Genomic DNA, 27,437 nt, shown 5'->3' with positions numbered 1-27,437 from the left:
TTTCTTCTATTATAAAACTCAGAATGAAATGTTTTTCAACATGCATAAAAGCATAGAGTGGTCCAGTTTAATAGGTTTCTATAGTATTTATACTAAAAGAACAGAAAAATGGGGATGGAGACATCATATTTGAAGAAAAGTGAAATATTTCTAAGACTGTTCTGGTAAGCAGGACCTATTTAAGTCGTTGCTTTAGTTTGTATCTTCCTTCCTTTCACACGAATCAATAGATTTGTTTTAAATATTCCCTTCTCTTTTATAGGTTTTTTTTCTCCCTTTGTGGTCCATTACGGTAGCAATTGTCTCAGTATGAGCTACAATGCAAGAGATAAAGCAGTGTAGCTAAAGCTAGACTGGTTGTTGTGTACAGAACATTGATAAACTGATTGCGGGTTAAACAAGCTGAACGGTTTGCTTTAAGAAGGGTTAACATCCTGACCGACAATTGACCAACAAAACCTATTTTATTGCTTGAGACTTGTTGGAGCAGGTTCTTGTGAAATATAGGTTCTTTGATATAATTCTACAGTGAAAACTATGGGTTATGCTTGGTTAGTGTCTTAAAACAAAAGAGATACATATAAAAGAATAGAAACATGTTTAGTTGAAACTTGAAATGACAAAGACAGAGATATAAAAGTAAATTTGTCTAAGAAAAGGTTTTGAAGTGAGTTTTTGTCATTCTAAAAATAAAAAAGGCACAAGGGACATGTAACTTTTGTTCCAAGTATCTCCCTTTCTTTATCCCGAGACAGAAAACAAAAGCCAGGGGATAAAAGAGAAGAGAAAGGGACTGGTTTCAGTTTTTTTCTGACTTGCATCTCCTAGCAAAACAAAGTTGAAGAAAACAAAATGGAAATTTCTTCCCATTTCCAATGAGTAGATTCCACTGTGGAATCTTAATTGCTGACAGATGAAAAACTTCCCTAGCTACTCAAAAAATCAAATGACTCAAATCTAATTTGTATCATCTGATGTCTTAGCGTTACAAGAAAATGCCAAGCAAGAAGATGACGGATCAGTCTTATGGATAGAACCATGCCAAGTCATTGTGCTAGCATCACTCTTGAAAATTTCAGCTGTCCAACCTTGTTTCTATCTGTGCAATATTTTTGAATCCTCTTGTTAGGCTCCGTTTCTTTCAGTGGAGAATAAAAAATGGGAAAAGGGAGAGTATGGACAGCCAGCCTGTTAGACAAAAGCATGATACACTAGTGTTGCAAGATTATCATTGTTAATCTGTAAAGTGCTTTAGAGAATTTGTTAGTGTAGTTTGCCAGCTTTGCCACACAAAAAAGCCTTACAATGCAGGCTGCAGAAGATCAAGAAAACCACAATGACAAGAGGCAACTGAACCGTTTAAATTAGTAACAACAGCAGGCGATGCCTAAACAATGAAGATTAGTTTTCTTTTCAGCTCCTGTTACGTTTGGTTAGTGTCAAGGAATAGATTGTTTGATTTAGATCAAAACATAAAGTACACTAGTCTTCTCCGTTCTCATTGTCTCAGTATCTTTTATCCTGAGATAATAACTAAACGCCATGTTCTCGGCTTTCAGAAGGAAATGTTGATACAGATCAGGAAAATTGATCATTCCCATCAATCTATATCAAGGATGAAAAGAAAACAGGATAAAGTAAATACAAAATACCAAGGAAACTACGCCATTAAGGCAATGAATGAATCATTGGCTTATCTAAACCAAACTCTTAGTTGATAAAGGTTCTAATGAACTTGAGAACATATTTTAGTGTTATTTTCCTGTGTTGATTGGGTAGCAATGTCAGGTTTATGTGTAACAAAACCATGTTCTGTGGTATTTGTCCTTAGCAAAACACAGATTCCAAGTCGGAATTTTTAACTATACTAAACCTATGAAATCATGCAAATCAATTATGTAAAAGACAAAATAAATATTTATTATTTCATTGATTGATTCCTTCAACAAACTAATTACAATTGATAGAATGTAAAACCTGTATAAGACCCCATTCAAAGGAAAAAAGTAGATAAAAAAATAATAATTCAGACCACTCTTAACATATCCCATAGACTTTTTAAGCCCTAAGAACAACATAACAAGAAATTAAAATCTGGAAAAAAAAGGAAAAAATATCTTTTAACTGATCCTCTAAGGTTTCAATTTTCCCTAAGCTTCTCACACTTGAATATCAATCAACAACTATAAGAACAATTTAGAAGCACTGCAAACACATGAAAAAAATACTGGGAATCAGTGCTTCAAGACTTGACCTTGAAAATCCTACGAACACAAGCTGATGGATTTTTCCTCTGTATTCTGTGCCGGAGATTGCTTGGGAACCCACCAGACCCTTAAGCTTTTGTCAAGGCTACCACTGTAAAGCAAGAACCCGCTACCAACATTATTAGGTGATGCTTGTAGACACTTGACAGGCCCTTCATGGCCATTTATGACCCCAACTTTAGAAAGCTTGCCAAAAGCCTCTCTCTTCCATATACTAATACTCTTATCAGCAGATCCACAAAACAAAAACTCCCCCATTAAACACATGCACAAAACAGCCATTTGATGTGCTTTTGTCTCAGACACCAATTTCCAACTCAAAAAATCATAGCTCCCTTCCCACCCCATCACAAACCCGTCTGATGCTCCTCCATAGACCCACTTTCCATCATCTGAAACAATCACTGAATTAAGTGAAACATCTTTATGACCCTCCAAAATCCCCTTCAAAGAATGTGAACTCTTTCCCTCTTTCCCCCAAGCCTTAATTTTCCCATCTGCAGATGCTGAATAAACTATCCCTTTACAGGCCACCAATCCATTTATAGCATCATCATGAGCCTTAATTGACTCCAAACACTTCAAATCTGATATCCTCCAAACCTTAAGAGTCTTATCCCAAGAACCAGAATAAATCAACCCATTATAAACAGTTAGACAAGAAATACTATCGGCATGCTCAATCCATAACTTCTTATGATGCCTCCTGGTTTGCACATAATTACTTTGCTTCATAAACTTCCCTAAATAATCCTTTGTAGTTGGCAGTGTATCAACAAGCCTAAACACATTTTCAGACCTTCTTGACACCTTCCACACCCTAATTCTACTATCTTGATGGGCAGTAAAAACCTTACTACCAACTGTCACTAATGCCTTCACAGAACCATCACCTTGACCAAACTTTGTAAACAACCTCAAATCAGGCTGTTGCCAAACTATAATATCCTTGCCTTGAGAAGCACTCAAAATAAACTCCCCACATAAAGCCAAGCAAGAAACTGACCCAATATGACCTGATAAAACAGCCAGGGGCCTATATGAGTAAGCCCTAGATAAAGATTTGCTTGGATAACTACGACATTCCACATCTTGTAGCTCAAAGCGAAAAGATGTTGCTGGGCTATCTTCACTGCTGCAAATACTGCTGCTGCTAGTACTCATGCCAATAGTACTTGTAGCTGCTGTAAACAGTAATGGGGTTGAAGGAGTGGTGATTTCTGACACAAAAAGATCCATTGGAGCACTGACCATAAATGACAAACCAGTCTTGAATCTTGTTTGTTGGTCTGAAAAAGGGTGTTTCTTTGTCTTGAGAGAGAGAGGAGCGTAGAGGGGGCACGGATTTCTCGATGGAAAGCAATAGTATTTGGTGAGAAAGGGTTTTTAAATGGTATAAGAAGGAGGTGCAACGGCTACTTTGAAAATGATGGTTTGATCATGAAAAGTAAGTTAAGGCCCAAGGGACCTCTGTTTTTTTTTTTTTTTTTTCTCTTTATTTAATGGTGGATTGAGCTGTTAGGGTTTTTTTTAGCAATCATGGCAATGTTGTGGGATCTCTATATTCACGAGAGACAAACCCTTGTGTTCAACTCTTCTTTGCAATCTGACAATAAATAAATAAAAAGAAAAGAATATCTTGACTATAGATACAAGGACTCCAATGAAATTTGTTGAAGAAAGTTGAATTCATACAAAGGCCGGTGCTAATAATACAGGAAAGCATGTCGCCTTGACCATTATCGAACTGGGATCCAATAGAACATCTTCTGTTTTTAATACACCATGAACTAGATTAAAATCATTCTAAACAAATCTATAATAAATGATTTTACTTTTTCAACGGCTTCGATCCTTTTCTTACAAGCAAGTTGGTAAACCTCTGTTTTTTTTCTGGGAAATTTCTGATTGTACTTGTGAACTTCCTGGTTAAGTTTTGAGACTATTCTTTATTGATGGTCAACCAGAGAGGTTCTTGCCTTCCATGGCGGATTCATTATTCATGAGTCATGGCACAATAAATTAGCTGGAGTGGTATTGGTAAAAAAGAGAGAAAAACCAAATTATTCAATGCTCCTCAAATTTTTATGATTAGAAAGGAAAAAGAAAATAAAAGAAGGAAAATATAGCTGGATTGAGAAGCTATTTGCCCAGATCTAAGGGTAAAAAGGAAACTTTAATTGGAAGTATAAAGTCAAAATTTAAGTGGCTGTATTTATTTGTAAATAGTAAATGTTTTTTTTTTTTTTTAAAATTTTTATTTTTAACATCGGACTTATTAAAATAATTTAAAACAATTATATAAAAAATTAATTTAAAATAAATAATTTATAATAAAAAAACAGATTAAACCAAAGACTGAAGCCGCAGGGCCATACCACCTTGCTGCTTCCGCCAGAAACATAGTAATCCCGACAATCTTCCTCGTAACCTGACACACTATCTTTGTTTGTGCAAAATAGCTGCCTCATATTCTTCTAATAAGAAAAAAAGAATGTTATTCTTTTATTTTTATAATCTCTTTTGCCCTAGATAACTCCTAAAACCATAATTTTTATAGGACTGACACCGAAAAAATCTAGATTATTGGATCTTTGAATCAATTTACAAGCCATTAATTTAATTCAGAAATTAAAATGATGTGTTTTTGTTTAAAAAAATATTTTTAATATTAATCTAATCATGTTTGATTGAATAATTACGTGTTCATTTTATTTTATTGACCGACTTTTATTAAGTTAATATCTTTCCCGCTTCAACTTAAAAATCATCTTCAACCATACTTTAAGTCATCGAATTTACAGGATTAAACTATGTTAAATCCTGTAAACCATGTTTAACAATTATACCGGGACCTCCCAGCAACATTCTTGGTGTGGTGCATAAGTTTAAAGATTTAGGAGCTCTAATCGTCGTTACATCACACGATTCACACCAATCACATAGCAGTTTCTTGATACAAAGAATTAATCATCATCGAGAGAGGGATGCTAAAAGCCCACCTAATTAATCATTTAAATTAAATTAATCACAGGGAAACCACCAGCCTCTATAACTAATTTTTTGATTAATAAATCACTAATTAAGCTTGTTTATTGCATCTAATCTTTTGGTTACTTCCAAGCTAAAAGTGGTCGGTCATTAGCGCATTATCTTGGAAATGGAATAACAAGTCCACATGTCTCTTTCAACATTATTTTACTCGTAAACTTCTCTCCCATGGATGAATATGTCTGTGTCCCATCAATAAGAAGTTGCTCGGAAAATCATGGCGAGTTGTCTGAGATTTTGGATTTCTTAAAAGTCGCAAAAACCAATCGTTTTAGATAAATTTTAAAAAAAAAAAACAGTATAACATGAAAATGAAACTAAGTGAAACTTTATTATTATTATTATTATTAATAGGAAGATTAACTTAGTGTATCTTTATTAATTTTATAAATTTAAAATTTTAAAATTATATAAATTTTTAATAATTTTAAGATAACTCAAATGATGATAATTAAAAAAATATACTCACAGCAAATTAAGTAATTCTTCAAAATTAAATGGTTACCATCATTTCATGCACGCGTGCATGTTTCACTAGGATACATGCTACAAGGGGAAAAATGAGGAGACACCCCCTCCCTCCCAGCTGCTAGCATGCATAAATTAAATGATTTTAACACATAAAAAAGGGTTTGCTTTCAAGGCATGCGAGAGCTGCAAAACTGTGGCATAAGCCGTCAAAACGACGACAATGGTTACACAGTGACACATGTTTCAACCAGGGAGAAAGAGGGTTTTTCTTTTAATATGCTTTGATTCGGTGATATTGATAGAATATATTGCCATAGTTAAACAAGCTTTATGTTCCATGTGTTGCTAGAACGTTGTCTGAAAGCAAATAATATATATATATATATATATATATATATATATATATATATATATATGTTTTGATATTACTTCCTGTAGCAAAAGTATAGTTGGTTGGGTTTGGTATGCTGGTTAAATATTTAACAAGGCATGCAAGCCTTGGACTACTTGGGTATCAAGGAACCATATGGAAGATCCAACGTCAAGATTGGTAATAATTAATACAAAAATTAATCAGTCATAGCATGAACATGTTGACCCAAAAAACTTGAAATTTAAAGTTTAATTAATTCGGGTCATGTTTCATGTTAAACCAGAAAAGTTTGATAACCTGATAAAAGCTATACACACAGCCAAGTTTTCAAGGAAGTTTTATATATATATATAACCTCGTACTAACACTCGCCAACCAGTAGTTACCACCAAACTGGGTTTCTGGATTTTATTACCAATATTTATGCCATTTAGAAAGCCAAGCCCTGAAATGGCGTTTTGGGGGGGTTAGAGAAGGCCTCTGGACGCCCAATCCAGATTAATAGGAAGGCAAGACCAAATCATTGAGGAAACCTTAAAAAAGATATTTTTAAAATAATCAAAACAATTTTGTTTTGATAAGAAAGAAAAATTCAAAAGAAAAATAATTAATTGAGGGTTGAGATTTGATCGGATGAGGTCTAGAATTTGAATTTTAACCGGGTGAGCCAGTGTTAGGAGTCTCAAAAAGGCACTGTAGCCAAAAACTAACAGAATCCAGAATCCATGGCAAGCAACTGATATCAGCCCTTTGGAAAAGGTCCTTACAGTTTAATCCTATAGTATTGATAGACATTGAATAATAAGTCGAAACAAACACTAAACCACCATGCAATCCACTAACAAAATGCCTGGTCAGAACAATCAGACATGATAAAGGTACATGTGCTTGCGCAGCCACCGATACACAGATGCACATTGTCGCAAAGCAATGAGAGAAGTTTTACTTTTAACAAAGAACGGATCCAGGACCAGTTATCATAACTGTATCTCAAGAAAATGGAGCTAATTCCTCCTATGTCCATGGAAATAGCTGCTATCGAACGTCATATTTGGCTTCTTACTCAATTTGATTAGCCAGCAATCGAAATGCAGGTCACCAGCCAATCAAAAGACAGACAGCATCATCCTCTACTAGCTAGTCGCTAAACGTTTCTAGTGATTAAGTTCGTAGATACGCAAGGAAATCCTGCGGAACAGAGTCCCAGAAGGGGACATCCTCTTTCGTCCTTTGGAATTCATCGCACATCTACAACAGTAGATGTTTCTCATAGCCATGGCCATTTACAGAACAAACCCCATAGTTTTCACGGATATAAAATACCTTGTCCATTATGACATTCCTGTAGTTAGATGCTAGTAAAATCATGGTGATTCTCACAAGAAAATTTAAGGATAGTATTGCTGACCCGCCACTCCTGCACAAGCTTAAGAGAATGTGCAAAAAGATTTTGATCAGTTATACGGTAAAAACTGTCCAATAAGAAAAGTATAATGGACAAAGAAGACAGTCTTAAAGAATTCAGTTTCCCACCAACAGCAGAGCCAGGCTAAACCAAAACACATACGAAAGAACATGAACTCCAGCTGCATAAAACTCGATAACAGTAAGTGTGCCACTAAAAACAATCCCTTCAAATACATGAAACTAGCGATTGGTTGCCAATCCCATAACCCAATTCCATTTGCGCAGTAAAACCAATCGAACATTCGAAACTCAATAAGAGAACAGTCAGTATGTGACAGCAAAAGTAACCTCAACCTGATTGTACTTTTTTTGTAGGCATCCTAGAAAGATCATCCACTACACCATACCAGGAAGTGTCTCAATAAAATCATGCAACCTCAACAGCCAGTACACTCAAAATTGGGTACAGGTCAGCACTATGGTAAATTTTCTTCAATTATTCTCCTCTCTCAAGCATTCTTAGAGAAAATCCATTTACTTAGATATTTTTATCAGTCCATAAGGATGCCTTACCTTTCATTTAACTACTAGGTTTCTCCCGTCCATGTGAAAATCAATTCAGTGATCCCAAATTAAACAAGGCATTCTCTCCTTTTTGAACAAAATCACAGTAAAAAACAACTTTTTAATTGAAAACATATTTAAATTTTTTTTTATTATTTTTTACAGTAAATGATTAAAATCATCCAAAATCATCAAACCCATCCAAAAACTCATAAAAAAAACATCGACATGCAACCCGAAAACACTCACTCATTAATACTCACAAAAGGCACTTCTGCTTTTATTCCTTTTTTAAACATGTTCCATTCAAATTTTACATTGAAAGCTAGACATGAACTTGCACAAGGAAAGACACGAAAAAAGGTACAACCTTGCATGCACAAAGACAGCTAAAAGCAAGTCCACTGACTCTACTTAATGTTAGCGATGTTGCAACAAATGCAACCTTGAAACTATCCAGCATTTCCTTCAGCGAGGCTGGTGAATGTACAGCGCTGTGCGCTTGGCAACAACGCAGTGTGGTGGCTTCATTTGGTACTTTGCAAGGGTTCTTGGAGATCTGGGACTTCTTTCCTTGGGAGATTTTGGAATGTTCATGTCCTTGAGCAAAGTTTTCACATCCATTATAAGACCTGTTCACACAAAAAATGATTATCCTTCCTGAATACCATTGCATATGTACTCTGAATGATGATGATATACAGCTTAAGATATTAATCGATCCATTGCAGTTAAGAAGTTGATAAAGTTGAACTACCAAAAACAAAGATCCATTGACTTCAGTGAAAGAGTTTTAATCTTCTGATCACATTTCTCAGCTAATTGGATTCGTGCCTACGAACATTGAATGCTATTAGAATTCAATCCAACTCTGACAAGAAAAGATCTTAAACAAACACAATACCATTGAGAGGCTTCCTTTCAACTTTGAGATCGGCATCGCTAGAGTCAGTTTTTTCTTCAGCTTCAGCCAACTTGACCATCTCCTCAAACTGAGCTTCCAAATTAGGAAACTCCTCCTCCACACCAACATCCAAATCCTCCGGCAGCAAATCTGTAAGATCATCATCATCAGCACCAGCACTGCCATCAAAACTCTCCTCTGGATGTTGACTCAACCAAAAATCCCTGAACCAAGTCGAAGTCTTCACAAGTTCCCACCATTCCGGTGAGAAATCCTCCACTTGTCGATACACATTAGGGATAAAGAGAGGTGCATTAGGATTCAATGTGGTTCTTCCAGAAATCAAAGTAGCCATTTCACCACCTTTATTCAATCAATCCAATCACAACAATAGTCAATTTCCTTGAAACAGCAACAATCAAGAGTCGATCTTTATCATCAAACCTAACCGGTTATCTCCAATCGAATCCAAACACCCTTTTAACAAAGAATCAAAGATCATGAATCCTAGACCCCGTAAAACCACAAAACATCTCACAAATCATCCCAAATCACCCAAAAAAAAAAAGAAAAAGATACAGAAACAGAAACAGAAACATCAATCATAACAGAAAAAACAACAAAAATCCAAAATCCAGAACAAAGAATCCATCAATATCATCACAAAAACAATAGAACAACAAACTTTAAAGCTTTTCATCACCAATTCAAAAAAAGAAAAAAAACCATCAAGATATACATTAGCAAAGCAATGAGATCATAGTAACTGCTTTACCTTTCGATCCACAAAGGGCTTAAATTTATCCAGTGGCGATCAGCAAGGTTTACTGAGAGAATCTAGTGGAAGTTATTACTGTTAATGGACAAAGGAAGCATCTGGACAAGGAGGAAAATCTATAGTCCGAGCCTGGTTGGTTTTCCGAACCTAAGGTTTAAAAGGATAAGGCGGTGAGTAAAACGGACACGTGGTGGGAGTCGAAGTGGATAAAGGATGATACTAGAACTTTCGTTGGGGAACAGCATCGACGGTGGAGAGTGATTGGTGGGCATCGACGGTTGATTTGAGGCTATTGGAGAGATATTTTTATTTATTTTCGTGTTTTTTAAGTTTGAAGTTTATCAGGTAAAAGATGGTGGAAAGGGTCAAAGGGGCAGATGATTGTGACGGGGGACAAATGGTAAGGTGTGTTGGCAAAATTGCCCTCCATTACAGGGTGAAAAATCTTAAAGTAAATCTGTACATCATATCACATTAATTGATTGGGTCTGAAATGGCGGTGAACATTATTTTTCAAGATATATTAAAATAAGTTTTTTTTTAGATTTTTAATATTATTTAATATTTTTTATGTTAAATAAAAATCTAAAAAGCATTGAAAAATAATTTTAAATGTAATTTTAAATATATAAATTTTTTAAAAAATTAATATAAATATTCAATATTAATTTATGTGTATATCAACTAATTTCACATATATTAAAGTTAATAATTATATAAGTTTTTAAATGGTTTTAAAATTTATAAAATTAAAATTAATAATCTAGAAAATAAATTTAAAATATTACTGGCTATACCTTTTATCAATCTTGATTTATATAAACTGATTTATGTTTTAAGTTTTTATAAATATTCAAAATAAATAAATAATACTTACTTCCACGTGTATTCAGCAACAGGAGCCACTTTTGCCATATCAATGATAGCTTCAATATCCCTAGTAATGCATTTACACACACAAGGGACATCAACAGTCTTGAGTGCATTGCAGCACCCCGGAGATGGGTCCGTCGGTCGCTCTAGTCTTTGAACATCCTTAGCACACTGTGTTATCAAGCCTTGCAAGTCACCTGGCATTCTTGGCCAAGGGCTACTTTGTTACTGGAAATTAAGATTCCGGTCGTTGCAAAAATAGCCAACATCATGAAATTGACGTTCAAGACTGCCATGATCTCTTCTCCCTCTCCGGTGGTTGTATTTGTTGTATGAGTGCGAGCAAGATGGTGATCATAAACTATTTAGTAGGTGGTTTGATAATAAAAATTTAGAATTAAAGAATATATTCTTCTTGTGGTCTCAGGTCTGAGTTCTGAGATTGTTGATATTAATAATTATTGAAGATTTATTTAATCATTAATTTTAAAGTTCATGAAAATTAATTGATGTGCATATAAATTGGTATAAATATTCCATGTGAATAAGAAAAAATGATGATCATGGTTGTTTTATACAAAAGTTTTCGAAAGAGAGTGTTGTGCATGCCTAAACCTTATCCATAATTTCGTAGGTAATATGCGTTAGCATGTGTAACACTTCAAGATTCAATTATCCATAATTTGGGTAGGTAATATGCGTTAGTATGTGTAACACTTCAAGATTCAAACAAGCTGAGGGATTAAGGAACATGAGGATTTTGGTTCTATCGAGGTGGATCATAGGGTAAGATTGTGGAACTAGCTAACCATTTAAAGTTTTTTTTTGTTTTTTAAAAATATATGTGTTTGTGTGTGAAGCATCTTATAAAAAGTATGAATTTCATTCTTCTCAAGAGTTGGATTTTTTTTTAGAATGTATTTTTTTATGAGGTACGATACACCTCATAAAAAAAAAAGAATTTTATATTTTTTTAAGACATGTATCCCGTGATGTATTTCTTAAACATATTTTTAATATTAATAATTGTATAATATTAGCTTTCATGCATTTAAATTAAGTTTTTTTTAAAAAAAAAATTAAACATTGTTTGGTAATGTGATATTTTATGTAGCACATCGCAGTACTAATTAGGTTATCTATATTTACATTCACACACACACAAAAAAATATTAATTCTTAATATGGTTTAGCTCTAAATAATAATATAGATCACTTATCTATTTAGTGATTACTATAACGATAGCCAATCACTACTTCATTTTTTTTGTTATGAAAAAACAAGTAAATTGTTTGTTTACATATATTTTAACTAAGAAAAAACTCACTAAAGTCATGCAAGAAGATCTTATCTTATTTACCAAGTATATTAAGCTTACTAAGAGCCCATTAATTTATTTAGTTTTTTTTTTATGCGTTTCAAACTATTTTTCAGATATAGAAAACATTTAAGATGGTGATTTTAATTTTAAAATGCAATTTAAAATGTACAGAAAAAAAAAGAAAAAAAAACATAAACAAACACTCTTTAAAAAAAAATAGAAGTTTTATGCCAATTGAACACACATGGGAAAATGGGAGTTATTTTGTTTCTAAATAAAACTCATAACTCCACTGGTATTATATTTGGACATTAATTTAGTGTCGGGGTGTGTTTGGATTTATTCCCATGTCAATAAAGTGCATGGGACAGAATTGATGGAGCTAGAGAAATGAAATGATCCATAGCCATCGTTCTTCCTTTTGCTTCAGTGGTGGACTTTACTCTATGTTTCTACCATAGCCATTTCAAACCATTCTAATGTAAGAAGTAAAATTATTTTGTTTTATTAGCATTGATCCTTTATTCTTCACTTTTGTCCAAATGTAAATGAAGTAGCATTTGAGAAATTTTTTAAATGTAGAATTAATGCAAACATATAATTTTAAAACCTAGTTAATTGTTGATTTGAATAAGACCTAAGTTGTGAGAGTTTATCGGGTCAATACTAACTATTTTTTTTTAAAAATTAAAACAATATGGTTTTATAAAATAAATAAATAAATAGTTAATGAGTTGATAATCGAGGTTTGAATGGGTTAAGTTAGGCCAATCAGTTTACTAGGTTAACCCCAGTTTTTAACTAGGTCGACAATGTTTTTTTTTTCTTTAACTTGGATTGGTTCAGGTCCTAGATTAGTCGGGTCTCGGGGCGATCCACCGGGCCAGTCAAGATTTTAAAACAATGACTCCACCTAAGGTTCGGGTCATAGTTTATGCGAATTAACCCGAGTTACTAAAAAAACAACATCATTTTTAAGTTAATTTTTTTTAAAAATTATATCATCTTAAATTTTTTATAGTCAAACTAGTCTTAACTATGTCATAAATTAACATAACAAATCAACTAGATCATACGAAATCAGTTTTTACTTGATTTAATTTAATATCTGACTCAAGTTAGGGTGTGTTTAAGAGTTTGGTCGCGATTGTTTTTTAAAATGTTTTTACTTAAAAAATACATCAAAATAATATATTTTTTTATTTTTAAAAAATTATTTTTAATATCAGCGCATTAAAATGATTAGAAAATACTAAAAATATATTAATATTAATTTGAAATAAAAAATAAAAAATTTAATTTTTTTAAAAATATTTTTAAAACATAAAAATAAACAAGATATTAGTGATTAAGATCACGAGTTATCGGGTTAATGGCAGGTTTAATAATACATTTTTTATTCCATTTTATAGTATCAAGGTTCTAAATTTGTTATGTTTTCTATTCTATATTTCTACGGGAATAAAAAAATAAAAGTTGTACCTGCTAATTAGTTTTCAATCAAAGGACCAATCACAATATTAGCCCAGATAAGGCCCAGCCCATAATAACACCAATTTCAAATCCCACAGCCCCACAAACCTGGCGCGATTTCTCTCCCTCTCTCTGTCTCTCTAAATCAAAAACCCTAATCCAATTAACCCCTAAATTCTCCCTTCAAATCCCCAAATCAAATCAAAACCTAAAAATCCAATCACCCAAAAATGCAGAACCAAAAAAGGGTACTTTGCTCTGAAAATGAAGACCTTGTATCTTACATGCTACAAAAGAGGCAAGAATTGGTAGAAAGCCCTAAAGGGTTATCAGAGAATTTGGAAATGACACTTTCCAAGGCCTATAGCAGTGTGTGTTGTTCAACGATTCCTATCAAGAACCTCAAGGATTTATCTCAAATCAAGTATGTCTGTTGTTTTGGATTGCAATTGTGGTGTTTTTGCTGACTTAAAGATTGTGTCTTTTGGGGAAAGTTGTTAGCTTTTTGGGTTTTAGGGCATGTTGGTGGGCACTTGATATCTTTTGAAAAGGGTGCGAGATTTTTTTTTTTAATGTATTTAGGTGCTGAAATCTGAAAAAAGATGGGGAATTTTCCCTTTGAGGTTAGTTAAATGGTCTCTCTTTGTAGATATGTTGAAAAAACAGCCATGCATTTTCTGTGTTTTGTTTTATGAGGGAAATGGTTAAAAAAATGTAGTAGAGATGGGAATGGTAGATGCAAAAGCTTTGAAGTGAATGCAGACTAGAACTCTAGAAGAATTCTATGAAATTGAGTGCTAGCGTGAACATGTGTGTATTGATTGTTGGTGATCATATTTTCTTAAGATTTCATTGTCTGAGAAAGTAAGGGTTTTCATGCTTACTTGCAACTACATGATTATATTTCAATTTGTCTGCTTTTTTTCCTGGTAATTTGAATTGATGGAAAAGTCTACCTTTTGTGGAATAACTTGGTGGTATTTTTGTACAGGGGTGTAGGTAAATGGATAGTTAGGCTAATGGAAGGGTTTTTTGATAACGGTTCAGGGAGTTCTGAACCAGAAGACTTGACCAAAAAGGGTATGTATGATCACGTTCATCCCATGCTGTTTATCTATCAGTTCACTTGGGTCATTGATTGTCACTGTCCTGATTTGCTATAACGTTTTAGTTGTTTAGGTAAGAGAGCACAAGTAGCAAAACGTTATCTGCCACAAAGGAATTCTGTGTCCTATGCCTTGCTTATAACCCTGTACAGGTAAACAGACATCACTTTCTCTCTTTATGCTTCTTTATTCTTTTTTTTTAAAATGTTTTTGAATTTTGATTTGAATATGTTATTGGCAGGGAGACTGTAAACAGTAAAGAATTTATGCATAAACAAGAGCTTATTGATGCTGCTGAAGTGAGCGGACTTTCTCGGGCACCAATTGTGTATGTTGTTGTTATTATTATTATGCATTTAGATATGCTTATCATATTCTTAAATTTATTTTTGAAGCTCATTGATGATTCAGTTTCTGGTTTGTGCCTGCTTTCTTAGGCCAGAGAAGGGGAAAGGGAAACCTTCACAATTTGGAAGTTCAAGGGAGTGGTTCAGTGGATGGAGTTGCATGACGACATTGATAAACAAAGGATTGGTTGTTAAATCAAGTTGCCCTGCCAAGTATGGCTTTTCTTTTCGTATTTCCATTCATCCTTTTCATCTAGGGTCTATAATTTGTTAAGTAAGATGGGCTTGAAACCAAGCAGGAAATTAAGGTAGTTGGTGTGGATTGACTTAACTAGGTGGGATTAGTTGCTAGGGTTCCACAATTAAGCATGTATGCTCTGTTGGTAAGAAATAAAAATGTAACCTATTTATGCTTTATTGCTGGTTTAAAGTTATTTAGGTGTGATGTGATAGGTGACATTTGTAATGATTGGCTATTGTTAGACAATTTATGTGTGGACTTTGAACTCTATGTCTTTGCTGCACATGCTATCAGAAAAATGTATTTGATGGTTATTTGGGCTGAGAGCACATAAGGGATGGAATTTATCCATGTGCCATAGACTTTCATAAGATAAAAAAAATACTAGGCTGGCAAAAAAAAGAAAAAAAGAGAAAGACACAGAACACTATTTTTTTGGATACGTATGAAAACAACTCCAAAAATTTGTGTTTTTTACTGCATAAGTGGAATGTTTTGCAGATCTTGATTGAGTGGTACTTGGTTCAAGAATGGATTTAAGGTTCAGGACTTGAAAGAAAAGAGTCAATATGAATTTATCAGTGAGATAATTTGATGATGTCTCATAGTGGCCTAATTAGCAAATGCTGATTAATTATGCTCTGTGTGCATGCTAGTGAACATGTCTCAAAAAGTCAACATTTAATGCTTGGATCAAATTCATGAATGTGAATCTGGTTCAATTAGTTAATGCTTCATTCTTCTTCCCTGCTTATTGATGCTTTCAATGTAAAATTGGATGAGCCTCTGTTACTTGCAGATACATGCTGACTGATGAAGGGCGGGAAACAGCACGTGAATGCCTCATTAGATCTCGTATGGAGGATCCTGGAGATAATTTGGCTAATTTAGAGGGGTCTTCTGATCTGAACATGCTTAATATATCAGATATGGAGTCTGCTCGCCCTGATTCAGCTAGGGGAGCGACATTTGCTTCCATTGCCTTAAGTAGGCAGAAGAAATCAATAGATGTTCCCCTTGAATCACTTGAGAGGGTGTGCCTTCTTTTCTTGCAAATCTTCTTTAGTTCTGTATCACTGAATGTCTAAACCTCAATCCTGGAGCCTCTTGAAAGTCTTCTGCTCTTAGCTTGACTGTAGAACACTGCTCACCATTTATCTCTGACAAATGTTTTAATAATAAAAAAGCCTGAATTTTTCATGTCCACCGATGCAATTTCTTTATTTTCAGTCTTTTATACCATATATCATTTCCAAGACTACTAGCAGTGATTTGTGTGGTCACTTTTGAAAATTTATTTTGCTGTTTTAGTTCATTGCACAATTGTTTTTGGGGTGCTATGTAATTCTTTCCTTTCCTTTTCTTCTTCTTTGATTTGGATTCCTGTTCTGTAGTTTATGCGCATGGGGTACTCCAAAGAAAAAGTTCTTCTTGCTTTTTCTGAAGTCTCAGAAACTTCCCAGTACAAGGAGATATCATCACTTTGGCCAGCTGTTCTGTGTCATCTTCGAGAAGATCTCATTTATGGTGTGCATTCAGAGCCTCAAACTCTAACAGAAGACTTCCGATCAACATCAACTGCTTGCACATTTTCAAATGGTAACAAGGATACCTTTTTGAATGCTATTATCAGTCCTGTTGAAAATGTGGAAAAAGTTTCTTATCCAAGGCTTTGTAAACGTCCAGGTCAAGTTGACCCTGCTACTAAGAGCAATCAAATGGGTTCCAATTGTGATGGTCCAAATATGCCAAATCTAACTTCTGCCTGTTCCACTTCCAGATCATTTTCTATGAGAGCTTGCTCATCATCTGTATGTGCACATCAAGATTCAATGTTTTGTTCTGTAGCATTGTTGATGCAATTTCTTTGTTTTGCAAGGCATTGAATATCTTTGTTTACTTTTGATGGCTAGCCATCCTTAATCTTGCCATTATTCTTTAGGAGCATGCTATGAAGAAGTCATCTTCGGACCGCTTGGATACAAATATGAATGTTTTAAGTTTGCCACCTCTGAGCTCTGGGGAGAGATTTGAGGATGTATATGAAGTTATCCTAATATTGGATGATCGAGAGCAGTTTGCCATTCAGTGGTTAGCAACTTGAAACTGAAGCCTTTTTTGCTCTGCCCAGGACATTAATTCTGCCGCTTAACATAGGTTTTAATGTTGTCTTTAAATCATATAATTACTGTTTACCTGTCAGCTTTTTGTTCTTTTGGTCCTGTGTGGGTTCTAATTTCATGCTATTTATGGTGGTATGGTTAAACATCTATTCTCGATGCATTAGCTTACTGTGTTTGTCCTGCCTGTTTATGGTTTACAGTTCGAGGGGTAGGAAACTTATTGAGTGCATTTGCAAGGAGCATAAAATCAAAATACAGGTAGGCTTGTTTGATCTTTTTATGAAGCTTCAACAAAGAGCAAGGTGTTACAGTCACCACTTGTTCTAGACTGGCTTGTGTTTTTGCTGAAAAATATGTAAATTCCTGGATCCAATAATTTGCAACAAGGTCTGCTTGTATAAAATTGTTTTAAGGTCCATGTAATAGCACTTTGGCTTGGTAACTTTGATGGATTTAACAAATCAGAAACGTCATCATTATTAAAAAAGGATGAAACTAAATTTTGCAGTTTCTGTTATTTCCACTGTGTGCTGTGGAAAATGTGCATGCTTTTTTTCTCCTATTCAACTAAGTGTTATGGATAAAGACATGCATTTTGAAAATTCCACAGGTTAGGCGGTTACCAGTTGGAGATGGAATATGGATAGCTCGCCATAAATATCTCCTCAGTGAATATGTTCTTGATTTTATTGTTGAGAGAAAGAAAGTTGATGATCTGCGTTCTTCAATAAGGGATAATCGTTATAGAGATCAGAAACTGAGGCTTCTTGTACGTCATTTTCCATCTCAATGTTTCCCCTATGAATTTAATGTGTTAATGATGTTGTTTATTGATATAATGTTATCTTTTGCTCACTTTTTCCTTTGTATCCAGAAAGTTTCTTACAGTAACACAATATGAACATCGATAATAATAGTTTTGTGAAGTTATTTCACTAACCATCTGGCAGTTTGACTTTTTTGCCTTTGACATATCTTTATCACCGTGCTTTATGTTGAAATTGCAAAATATCTCTAGTAGTCAATATAGGTGTTGACTTCATGGTATAGAGCCATAGCTAGGTCAAGTTGGTTTGATATTGTTGACAGAACATGCTTCTTTGACAAAGGGTATGGGTTTGTTTGTACATGCTATCCTAGCAATAATTGTTTGAATATTCCGAAAACACCTGGAAATTGCATCTGATAATCTCCGGCCATTTCCTTTTTATCTGTTAAAATTCTGAAAAAACTCATGCAAATGTTTTCTTTTTTCTACAAAATTCACAAGAAAGTACTCCAAAATCTTTGATAATTTCTGGTTAATTCCTTTGCGCTATCTAAAGATTTAGGAAAACTTTCTTGTGCATTTTTTTCTTTCACAAATTGTAACTGTTGTTTCAAAGAATTCCTTGGATAGTTATCTATTTGTTTGTTCTTTCAATGGATTTTGACGATGTTTTGGGTGAATGTTGATGGGATTCAAATTTGTGAATGTAATTAAGTTCTTTCTATGCAATTAAGTAGGAATGTTGATCATTTCAAATCTGAAAAAGCAAAAAGCCTTTATTACAAGCACCATTAATTAAAGCAAGGAAAATATTCTTATTGTTTATTAGTTATTACACTCACTTTTCCCTTATTAGTTCGTATTTCATTTCTTTTTCTATAATTATTCTGTTTCCTGTGATGTGAGGGAACTGGTTCTTTATGAAATCCTCTCATTGAATTTGGTAGTACAGCTTTCCAATCATAGCACTTTACTTGTAGTACCTCAGTTAGATTCAATAATAACAATTTTTATAAAATTTGCAACTTGCATGTCATCAGAGATGTGGACTCAAGAAGCTGATGTATCTTGTTGAAGGTGATCCAAATTCTTCTGAAGCTGCTGAGAGCATCAAAACAGCGTAAGACTTTTCTTTTATGTAACAGCCAGTTCTTTCTGAATTAAATTTCTCTTTTGAATTGGATATTAGGATACTCTGATGCTGATGTGGGTTGTTGAGATGCTCTTGAAGTTGTCAGTGACATTTTTTACTTATCTAAAGATACTGTGATGGCTTTTAGATTCTTTTCTTTTCTTTTTTCTTTTTGAAGGAAAGATTGTTTTGGTTGATAAAGCCAAAGTAACAATAACCTACATTTTCCAATGTTTTATGCAATGATGTATGGTCTGATAAGGTGGCTGTTATTTCAGCTGCATGTAGCCAATTTGATTAACATCCTATCAGTTTAGAACTCTACTAGTTTAGTTGAGTAATAAAGGGTAGTTGTTGATTCTATGGTACAGTTATCCATTTCTTTCTGGATTTTGTGATGACTGGCAGCCATGGACAATTCTAAATTTTATATTCAATAGCTGGGAGTGGTTGTTGTTTTCACTTCTTGTAGCAACAATTTTTTCATTACAAAGTTCTGATCATTTTTAACCCATTTTCAACAATTTTTGTGATGCATTTTATGCCAACTAAAGTTAGGAAGTTATTTTCCAAATTCTAAATGCACTTATCTATATTCTTCAGAGTGCTTTGGATTTCATATACTTTTGATCTTCAATTGTTTTTATCCTATCATCTGCAGCTGTTTTACAACAGAGATACTGGAGGGCTTTGATGTTCAGAGAACAAATTCCTTGCGTGATACTCTGAAGAAATACGCTCATCTTACCCAGTCAATAACCCAATATTATAGTTTACTGCTGCCTGAGGACCAGTCCAAAAGCACCAGGGTTTGTCCTCCTTTTGATGAATTTATCAAAAGGTGCCAAGATTTGGAGAAAATGACAGTTAGTGATGTATTTGCCATTCAGCTCATGCAGGTACTAAATTTTCTTGTAAGAGCTGCACTTAGAATCATTTAGATGAGTCCACTTTCTATCAAGGAACCCTTGAGCACACATACATAAAGACTATTAATTTATTGGACACTGCTGTATATTTGAAAGAAAAATGTTTATTTGTTAATCATTTAATTTATTTTTTCAAAATTTGGTTGAGTGACTTCTGTTGGTTGTTTCTTGAAATCATGCATGAAGGTTCCACAAGTGACCGAGGAAACTGCTGTGGCTGTTCTGAATTTGTACCCAACACTTCTATCTCTAGCCCGTGCCTATTCTCTTCTTGTAAGTGTTCAATTCCCATGGGACTTTGTGCAACAAAATAAAGATAATCTGACTGGTTCAGTTTGGTTTTTGAGTTAAAGAATCAAGGAAAATCCACCTGGTCACAGGAATTCTTACATAACTGTTAGGACCTTTGTTTTCTCCCTCAACAAAGTTTACATGAGAGCTGAAAAGATAAAAGACAGTTCTTACCTCCTACAATGCAAGTGATAAATTGTGTGGTTATTTTTTTTTGTCTAAAATATAAATTTATGAAGTCTTGCTTGGAGTCTTTAGGAACATTTTGGAAACCCTCGTTCCTGATGGAGCAAGGGTGTGAAGTGTGAACCCCAGGGCCTGGTTGACTGCAGTATTATGTACTTGCAATTTGAGTCATCTACCCCCGCGTTTTCTTATTGTTTTCTTTGCCTTTGCTATGTCTTAGTAGTTATTTAGGAGCTGATTCACCCATGGTTAATCTAACTCCATTAATCGTCTGTCTTTGAAAGGATGGTGATGTTTCTGCTCAAGAGGACATGCTTAGAAAGCAGAGTAGCAATGCTGTCACTGCAGTTGCCAGTAGGAACATCTTCCAATTAGTCTGGGGAAAATGATCATTGACTTGAGTCTCGTACCATCAAAATAAGAAACCGTATGACATGAATAAAATCAGCCTGCTTCATTTGCTTCCCCATATTCTTTTATTTTTCCCCCGCAATGTAACCAAATGACACAAGTGTGTTTTCATCTTCTTTCTGAGCAGATACATGTACCGTGCTCTGCACTTAAAGTTGGAGCACCATTCTGCAAAATTCATGGTTGTAATCATCTCTTATCCCATGTTTAGATTCTTGTCTTTGTAAAGTAGAACATGTGATAAAGCTTTAACAATCACTGATTTCATAAGAATCAATGAATTTATGTGATTTATTCCATGTAATGTCATACTCGATCTCATCTAAACTACGTGAAAAAATAATAAAGGTTTTGAATGCCAAGTGGTCGCCATTTGCATGATCAACCTTACCAACCTGCAGTGGTTCTGCGTGGGCAACCTAATTCTTGCCTCGTGATAAATGAATGTTACATGCATATATTTCATTTGTGATTTGTTTGATGTTGCTCTAGTCATTTCCAAATTGCTCTAAACAATGATAAATCGAGAACTCCAGCCTCATTAAAGAAGTTTTAACACAGAATTCAATTCTTTTATCTTTGAAATACGATTGAAATGTTGGAGGAAATTAAGGCTCTTGGAAATAAAGATCATATGGAATTACAACATTACATTTATCAACTCACACAACAAGTTAATTTAGAACAAGACAGTGATCTGTGTCTTTGTATTACGATGCTGTTAGTAAAAGTAACCATAACATAAACAGTGCAACAAAGTCCCACTTATAATGGATGTTTTTAATTTCTTCCCTTTTCTTTTTCCCATTGATTTTCATCTCAATCTTTCATCTTAACCTTTTCCGTGAGGTCTATTTTTATATTTGAAGGGGCTTATGTCTGCACATGAGTATTATAGTACATGTTTTTTATATTCAACTTGCATTAAATTTTTCAATATTTTTTTTTTCTTATAATACATGTATATGATGTTACTATTACTTCATATCAGCTAGGATATGAGGCCTTGATCACTTATAAACATAAGATTCAACATCTTTTTTCAAGAGATGTTTTTTCGAGACAAAACCCACAATGTGATTCAAGATTCAAAATCAGTTATAATTGTACCTAAAATCATGTTTAGTAATAATAAAAAAAAAAAGTACATGAGAGAACATGACCATAACTTAAAAATAGTTATATAATAAGAGTAATCAAATAACGCAACAAAAAAAAATGAAATTTGGTTCATCATTATTGAAAATAGCAACTCGTAAAATATTTTTCGTTCACAGTAGCTGCTTAATTTGAAAACGAGCTGCTTTCTTAATTTTCATATTCAATCCAATCACAATTAAAAAAACTGTTTATGTTGTTGAAAGTTTGTGCCGAATTTACCAGTAACTTGTTTCATGGTTAATTCAAAGAACTGATAGTTTTTTTTTTTATTTAAATTTTAGTATCTAAAAGTTTATTAGAACCTTCAACTAATTCCGGTCGAGTAAACAATTCATTAAAAAATAAAAGCTCTTCCAGTAATAATGTATTTCATTAACAAGGCTTGAATTCAAGAACTTGTTTAAGTAACAAGTATAAAATCACTTAAATCAATTATTATTAATGAAGAATTGATAGTTCACTACTATTAAAAGTATTTTCTAAATTTCAAAGATGAAGATGTAATAGTTGACTTGGACAATGAAAAAAACTTTTATTTATAATAAAAAGACTAAATATCATCAAGAAGATGATCACTGTCAAAAAAATGAAAAACATCAGTGAAATATCCTGCCGGCAAGTAACCCTATTCCATCAAAAATGTAAATGGCCGAGGGAGTTACAGATGAACACATGATGTTGGGCAAAGTTTTATCAGGGATTTGATGTTTATCGGCGATTCTGACATAAAATCGGCGCCGAATAAATAAAATCGATACAATGTTTGTATAATGGATACTAGAATTTACATCCTGTATCCGATCCTATCTATTTTGCCGTTTGGTGATGCGGAAGCTGTCCTGTACTTGCCTAGTATTTGCGTTCACAAACTGAAAAAAGTGAAAGATATGAGTTAGATAAGTTGCATACAAAAATTTCTTTATTTCTTCAAGAGGTTGTGTATACTGCTGACCTCTAAGTTCATGTCTTCCTTGGTAGCATGCCCTCTTAGATAGCCAAAATCAGAGATTCTTGTCAAACTCCAACTACCAGGCTGTTCACAGGAACACATACAATATTATAAATTTATTCGTTAGTAATGCAACAGCATGCCATTAATGAATAGCAGAGGAACTCAGGGCAAAACATTCACATTTTATTTTTTATTAGGAAAAGAGAACAACAATGATGAGATTTAAACTCGTAATCATTTAATCATTAAAGTTTTGATATCATATCCAAACACTATCCATTTTAATTAAAAAAATTATGCTGCTAGGAGGCCTAAAAATACGATCCTGACAACAATCTTGTATGCCATGCACCTTACTCTGCTATTCATTAACAGAAAACATTGAATTCAATTTACCAAAGAACATGGGCGATCAGCTTACTTTTGAGAACTTGGTCAAACTGAAGCCTGCCATACCAATAACTGCCTGCACTGGAGCACTGTAATTGCTGTGATCGTATGTATCAACACCATTTCGATCTTTTGTAGGCATGGCCAGACAATTGCTTTGATAAACAGAACATGTTCTCTCATAATTGTGAACATGGCCAAAGAGAGCAAGATCAACCTGGTTCATGCACACAACATTACTGATTTAGAGAGCAGCAAAATATAGGCCTACTTGATATTCCACCAGCAAATCTAGCTAACCTTATGCTGCAGCAGTAATGGCTCTACAGCCTTAGAAAATCTGTCGTCGAGGTCAAACAATCGATTAGTTGATGAGGAGTACATTGTTCTGTGTCTGCATATGATATGTGAAAGTCTTTAAATCTATACCCGAAATCTATCAAAACCTGGGCACATAGTTCATATATATAATGCTAAATGCAAGCTTACCCAGTAAAAATTAGCCAAGGAGTTTTTGATCGATCAACGGAACCCATATCCTTCGTCATCCATTCATACTGTCAAGAGTCCAATATGTCAGTCACTCATAGTAGAAAAACTGAAGATCATGGAGGGTTAGGTTTGGCTTTACCTGCTCAGAATTCTCAGTCCAATCATTCTCGGTGGAAATGACTGTAAAGTGGATACTTCCTTGTTCTATGGAGTACCATGGTTTATCCTTTGCTGGGGTTGGCATTGGAAAGTAAGTCTCATAAGGAACTCCACATTCTCCACCTGAGTCAGGGGTTATGTACACAGATCCGGAACCGATGTAATCTCTGAATAAATTTATACAGTGATTAATCCCAGAAACACAATTCTGACACTGAAAAAAGACACTCAAAAGTTCAAGTGAAAACCTTTCATGGTTTCCGATTGCGGTCATGTAGGAGACTTGAGAAGCCATAGGACTTATGAGGTGAAGGAAAAAATCCCATTCAACTAGAAATCCTGTTGCATAACTTATGTCTCCAATGTGGAAGATGGAGTCTACATTGCCGGATTTCACCTCATCGGTCACGGCTTTAATCACTGAGAGAGATCCCGGCTACATGATCACGGATTATGAACATTGGTCAATACATTGATGCCATGGATCATCTTTGTTTTCCTCAACTTATATATGATAACATTTTTCGATTTCTTCGTTACATTTCATTGTATTATTCTACCTGGATGTAGTGTTCGACAGAAGGATCCAGAGGGGCTTTCCCCATATCACCAAATGCAAGAAACTTGAGCTCATCAGATCCTCCAGCAGGTGGAGTTCGAAACTGGACTTTATCACTCCAGCCAACCGAATCACTTCATAGGAAGAATAAAGGCCAATTAGCTATAAATCAAAATTTTGGGACATATTCAATAGTTACCTTCCATATCTGTAGGAGTACGAAGTTGAAGGCCTTAGTCCTGTCATTACTGCTGAATGAATGTACCCAGGGTCATGCCACCCAAAGTCCTTAGCAGGACTCGGAAGAACCGAAGCTATGAATTCCATACAATTCTCAGAAGATTCAAAATCATTACATAAACGTTTTATAAAATACCAAAAACTCAGAACAAGGAACTCACTGCACATATCATCTTGCGAAAATGTTTTTGCTTTTGATGTCAGTGTTTCTCCATCTCCATATTGTACTAGTTGAGTCTCCTCACTCCCACTAACCCATGTTAATCTCATCTACGACATAAGCAAGAAGCTTAAACGTCAATTATAGCAAAAGCAACGCATGAAACTCCTCAAGCTAGGACAAGATTAGTGCAGTTATGATTATTGAACTGACAAGTTTTATATCCAATATAAGAAGGTAGTGTTTCGTTACTATCTCGAGACATAAAAACACGAAGACATATGGGGCATGCTTTATTTATCTTTCTTGTTTTGAAAGGATATAAATTAACTTTATAAATATTTTGAGAAATAAATTTATTTTATATCTCTAGTTCTGTTCTTTTAACAAAATATATTTTATCCCTTCTGTATTTATCTTTTTATCTATATATCTTTTATCTATCCTGGAATGCTAATCAAATACAATCTTACGAACCGATGTTGCTGTCGAATCTATGCTTGAGATATGCCCATGTAGTGGCTGGTTTGGATTGGAGAACTTCATAGGGCCAGACCTTGTTAAAATGCAAGGGGTTTCAAATCCTCCAGAAAAGAAGACAAATTCAATATCGGTCCTGATATTGATAACATGAAATGATATTGTACCACTGCAAGCTGACACTTCACAATTAGTATTGTTGTATTTCTTGCATTCCTGCTTAGTGCACTTCAGATAGTCTGGATCATTGCTCATAAATTGTGCCTGCAATTTCAAAGATTCAAAGATTATAATTATACGTTCACTCTTAATGTTATTCTAATCTCATAATTTGTTTCGGCTTACAAGTTAAACAGGCTAAAAAAAAGCAGGTGGTTCAAAAAGGAGCACCCACCCTTTGCCTTTAACAATTTCATGGGATCTACAAACTCAATCGATCACATCAATAAACTGATAAAAATAATAATTAAAAGAAGCTGTAGTAGGCTGGTTTTAGAATCAAAATATGGCATAATTACCTTAACAGGATAATGACAAAGTAGAGGGAGTTTACTAAGATCACCAGTCTGCACATATCTAGATTTTTTGAGAGGACAACTCTTGACACTGCAATATAGATATTTAGAGACAATATATCATACATCAAAACAACACAAAAAGAATTCCATGATACACAGTAAAGGTACGCTACAAAAAGATTAAAAAAATAATTCAATTCATGTGCATGTCTACATGCACATCTACAAACTCTTACTCGGAATCAGAAGGTGATATCATGGCAACCCAGTCATCATCCGAAGGAAGAAAAACTCCACTGACTGTAACATTGACATATTCATTGTCTGACAAGAGGTTGTTAATTTTCTGAGCTAACATTGATTCGAAGGTAAGGGTTGGGGTCAGGACACTGAATTAAATCTCTTCTATTTAGTACTCGAAAACTCGATATTGCTGTATAATTTTGGTGCACAATGGCTGATCCTAGGACTGAGGGAGGCAACAGATAGGAAGAAGAGAAGGGAATGAAGGCTAGTAAGATGATGAAAACGTTTAGAATGATCAAAGAGGAAGTTGCTGAGGGTTTCATGGTGAAATTATTTTGTGATTTCCGAGGAATGATCATCCAAGTTGTGTTTGATTGTTATTAGGTTTTATACTTGGCGTGCCATTTTTAGTAATGGGATCTCGATGGAAAGAAATCCTAGTTGTGTTTGTTAGTAGTTCTAAAGTTTAGTAACTAACAATTAGGGTTAGTCCAAGTTTCATGTACCCACATTAAATTCTCTCTTAATTAATCAGATTTTAATTAAATTATATTCAGATTCTAAATAAATTATTTATAATTAAACAGTGTACTTACAGAAAAATGTATCTCGTGATATTTGAATCTTAAATAATAACGTGGGGCGTAAGCTTCCTCGCCATTGGGGCCAATTAAAGCCATCAATTGTAGGTACAGTTATGTAAGTGGTTTTCCCTCCGTGTATGCTTCCACTTTTCAATGAAATTCAATTTGGAGTGGATTGGGTTGATGATCGTAGTTATGACCATCATGCCATGAGACCTACTGATGCAGAATCGGCTTTTATATATATATATATATATATATATATATATAAAGAAAATAAATATTTTTTTTTGTTTTTTTTCTTTATTATGATTCTTTTTATTTTAAGGGAATATCTTTTCTAGTTTTTTTTTTTTATTTATTTATTTATTATGATTTTTTTTAGTATTTTCTATAAAAAGGGCTGTAATACTTTTTTTTTTTTTTTTTAACAAGTAGAGATCTAGACTTACGTTTCTTTATTTTTATTTTTTAGAAT

The 27,437-nt window shown here is 34.0% G+C and overlaps 4 protein-coding genes across 7 annotated transcripts; 1 reads left to right on the top strand and 3 right to left on the bottom strand.

Moving 5' to 3' along the window:
• Positions 1 to 1,901: 1,901 nt before the first annotated feature.
• On the bottom strand, positions 1,902 to 4,350 carry LOC118054305 (protein JINGUBANG). Its single transcript, XM_035065821.2, has one exon. The coding sequence runs from the start codon at positions 3,519 to 3,521 to the stop codon at positions 2,265 to 2,267; it is 1,257 nt and encodes a 418-aa protein (XP_034921712.1). The 5' UTR covers positions 3,522 to 4,350; the 3' UTR covers positions 1,902 to 2,264.
• A 4,035-nt stretch (positions 4,351 to 8,385) lies between these two features.
• On the bottom strand, positions 8,386 to 9,970 carry LOC118054304 (protein EARLY RESPONSIVE TO DEHYDRATION 15). Of its 2 annotated transcripts, none has more exons than XM_035065819.2 (3): positions 9,813 to 9,970; positions 9,038 to 9,400; positions 8,386 to 8,765 (listed from the first exon to the last, which is right to left on the bottom strand). In XM_035065819.2, the coding sequence occupies exons 2-3, from the start codon at positions 9,390 to 9,392 to the stop codon at positions 8,602 to 8,604; spliced, it is 519 nt and encodes a 172-aa protein (XP_034921710.1). In that variant the 5' UTR covers positions 9,393 to 9,400; positions 9,813 to 9,970; the 3' UTR covers positions 8,386 to 8,601. The 2 variants fall into 2 exon arrangements, with proteins under 2 accessions (XP_034921710.1, XP_073263977.1); XM_073407876.1 differs by having other exon boundaries at positions 9,038 to 9,439; positions 9,813 to 9,959.
• A 3,639-nt stretch (positions 9,971 to 13,609) lies between these two features.
• On the top strand, positions 13,610 to 21,322 carry LOC118054303 (crossover junction endonuclease MUS81). 3 transcript variants are annotated; one of them, XM_073407951.1, is made up of 15 exons: positions 13,610 to 13,907; positions 14,475 to 14,563; positions 14,663 to 14,741; positions 14,831 to 14,917; positions 15,027 to 15,149; positions 15,977 to 16,211; positions 16,572 to 16,988; positions 17,120 to 17,268; positions 17,501 to 17,558; positions 17,911 to 18,069; positions 19,110 to 19,189; positions 19,863 to 20,100; positions 20,317 to 20,403; positions 20,892 to 21,034; positions 21,146 to 21,322. In XM_073407951.1, exons 1-14 carry the CDS (start codon positions 13,714 to 13,716, stop codon positions 20,994 to 20,996), a joined length of 2,100 nt encoding a protein of 699 aa, XP_073264052.1. In that variant the 5' UTR covers positions 13,610 to 13,713; the 3' UTR covers positions 20,997 to 21,034; positions 21,146 to 21,322. The 3 variants fall into 3 exon arrangements, with proteins under 3 accessions (XP_073264052.1, XP_034921708.1, XP_073264053.1); XM_035065817.2 differs by lacking the exon at positions 21,146 to 21,322 and having other exon boundaries at positions 16,572 to 16,776; positions 16,864 to 16,988; positions 20,892 to 21,139; XM_073407952.1 differs by lacking the exons at positions 20,892 to 21,034; positions 21,146 to 21,322 and adding an exon at positions 20,484 to 20,885 and having other exon boundaries at positions 16,572 to 16,776; positions 16,864 to 16,988.
• A 1,364-nt stretch (positions 21,323 to 22,686) lies between these two features.
• On the bottom strand, positions 22,687 to 26,487 carry LOC118054302 (probable inactive purple acid phosphatase 27). The gene is made up of 13 exons (XM_073408379.1): positions 26,366 to 26,487; positions 26,130 to 26,217; positions 25,609 to 25,875; positions 25,133 to 25,241; positions 24,931 to 25,045; positions 24,733 to 24,865; positions 24,421 to 24,608; positions 24,153 to 24,339; positions 24,011 to 24,078; positions 23,822 to 23,915; positions 23,553 to 23,738; positions 23,132 to 23,212; positions 22,687 to 23,048 (listed from the first exon to the last, which is right to left on the bottom strand). The coding sequence occupies exons 1-13, from the start codon at positions 26,485 to 26,487 to the stop codon at positions 22,983 to 22,985; spliced, it is 1,704 nt and encodes a 567-aa protein (XP_073264480.1). The 3' UTR covers positions 22,687 to 22,982.
• Between the last annotated feature and the right edge of the window lie 950 nt (positions 26,488 to 27,437).

The sequence above is a fragment of the Populus alba genome, chromosome 3 (genome assembly GCF_005239225.2).
Source record: "Populus alba chromosome 3, ASM523922v2, whole genome shotgun sequence".
NCBI lineage: Eukaryota > Viridiplantae > Streptophyta > Magnoliopsida > Malpighiales > Salicaceae > Populus > Populus alba.
This window is presented reverse-complemented; position numbering and strand designations above follow the sequence as displayed.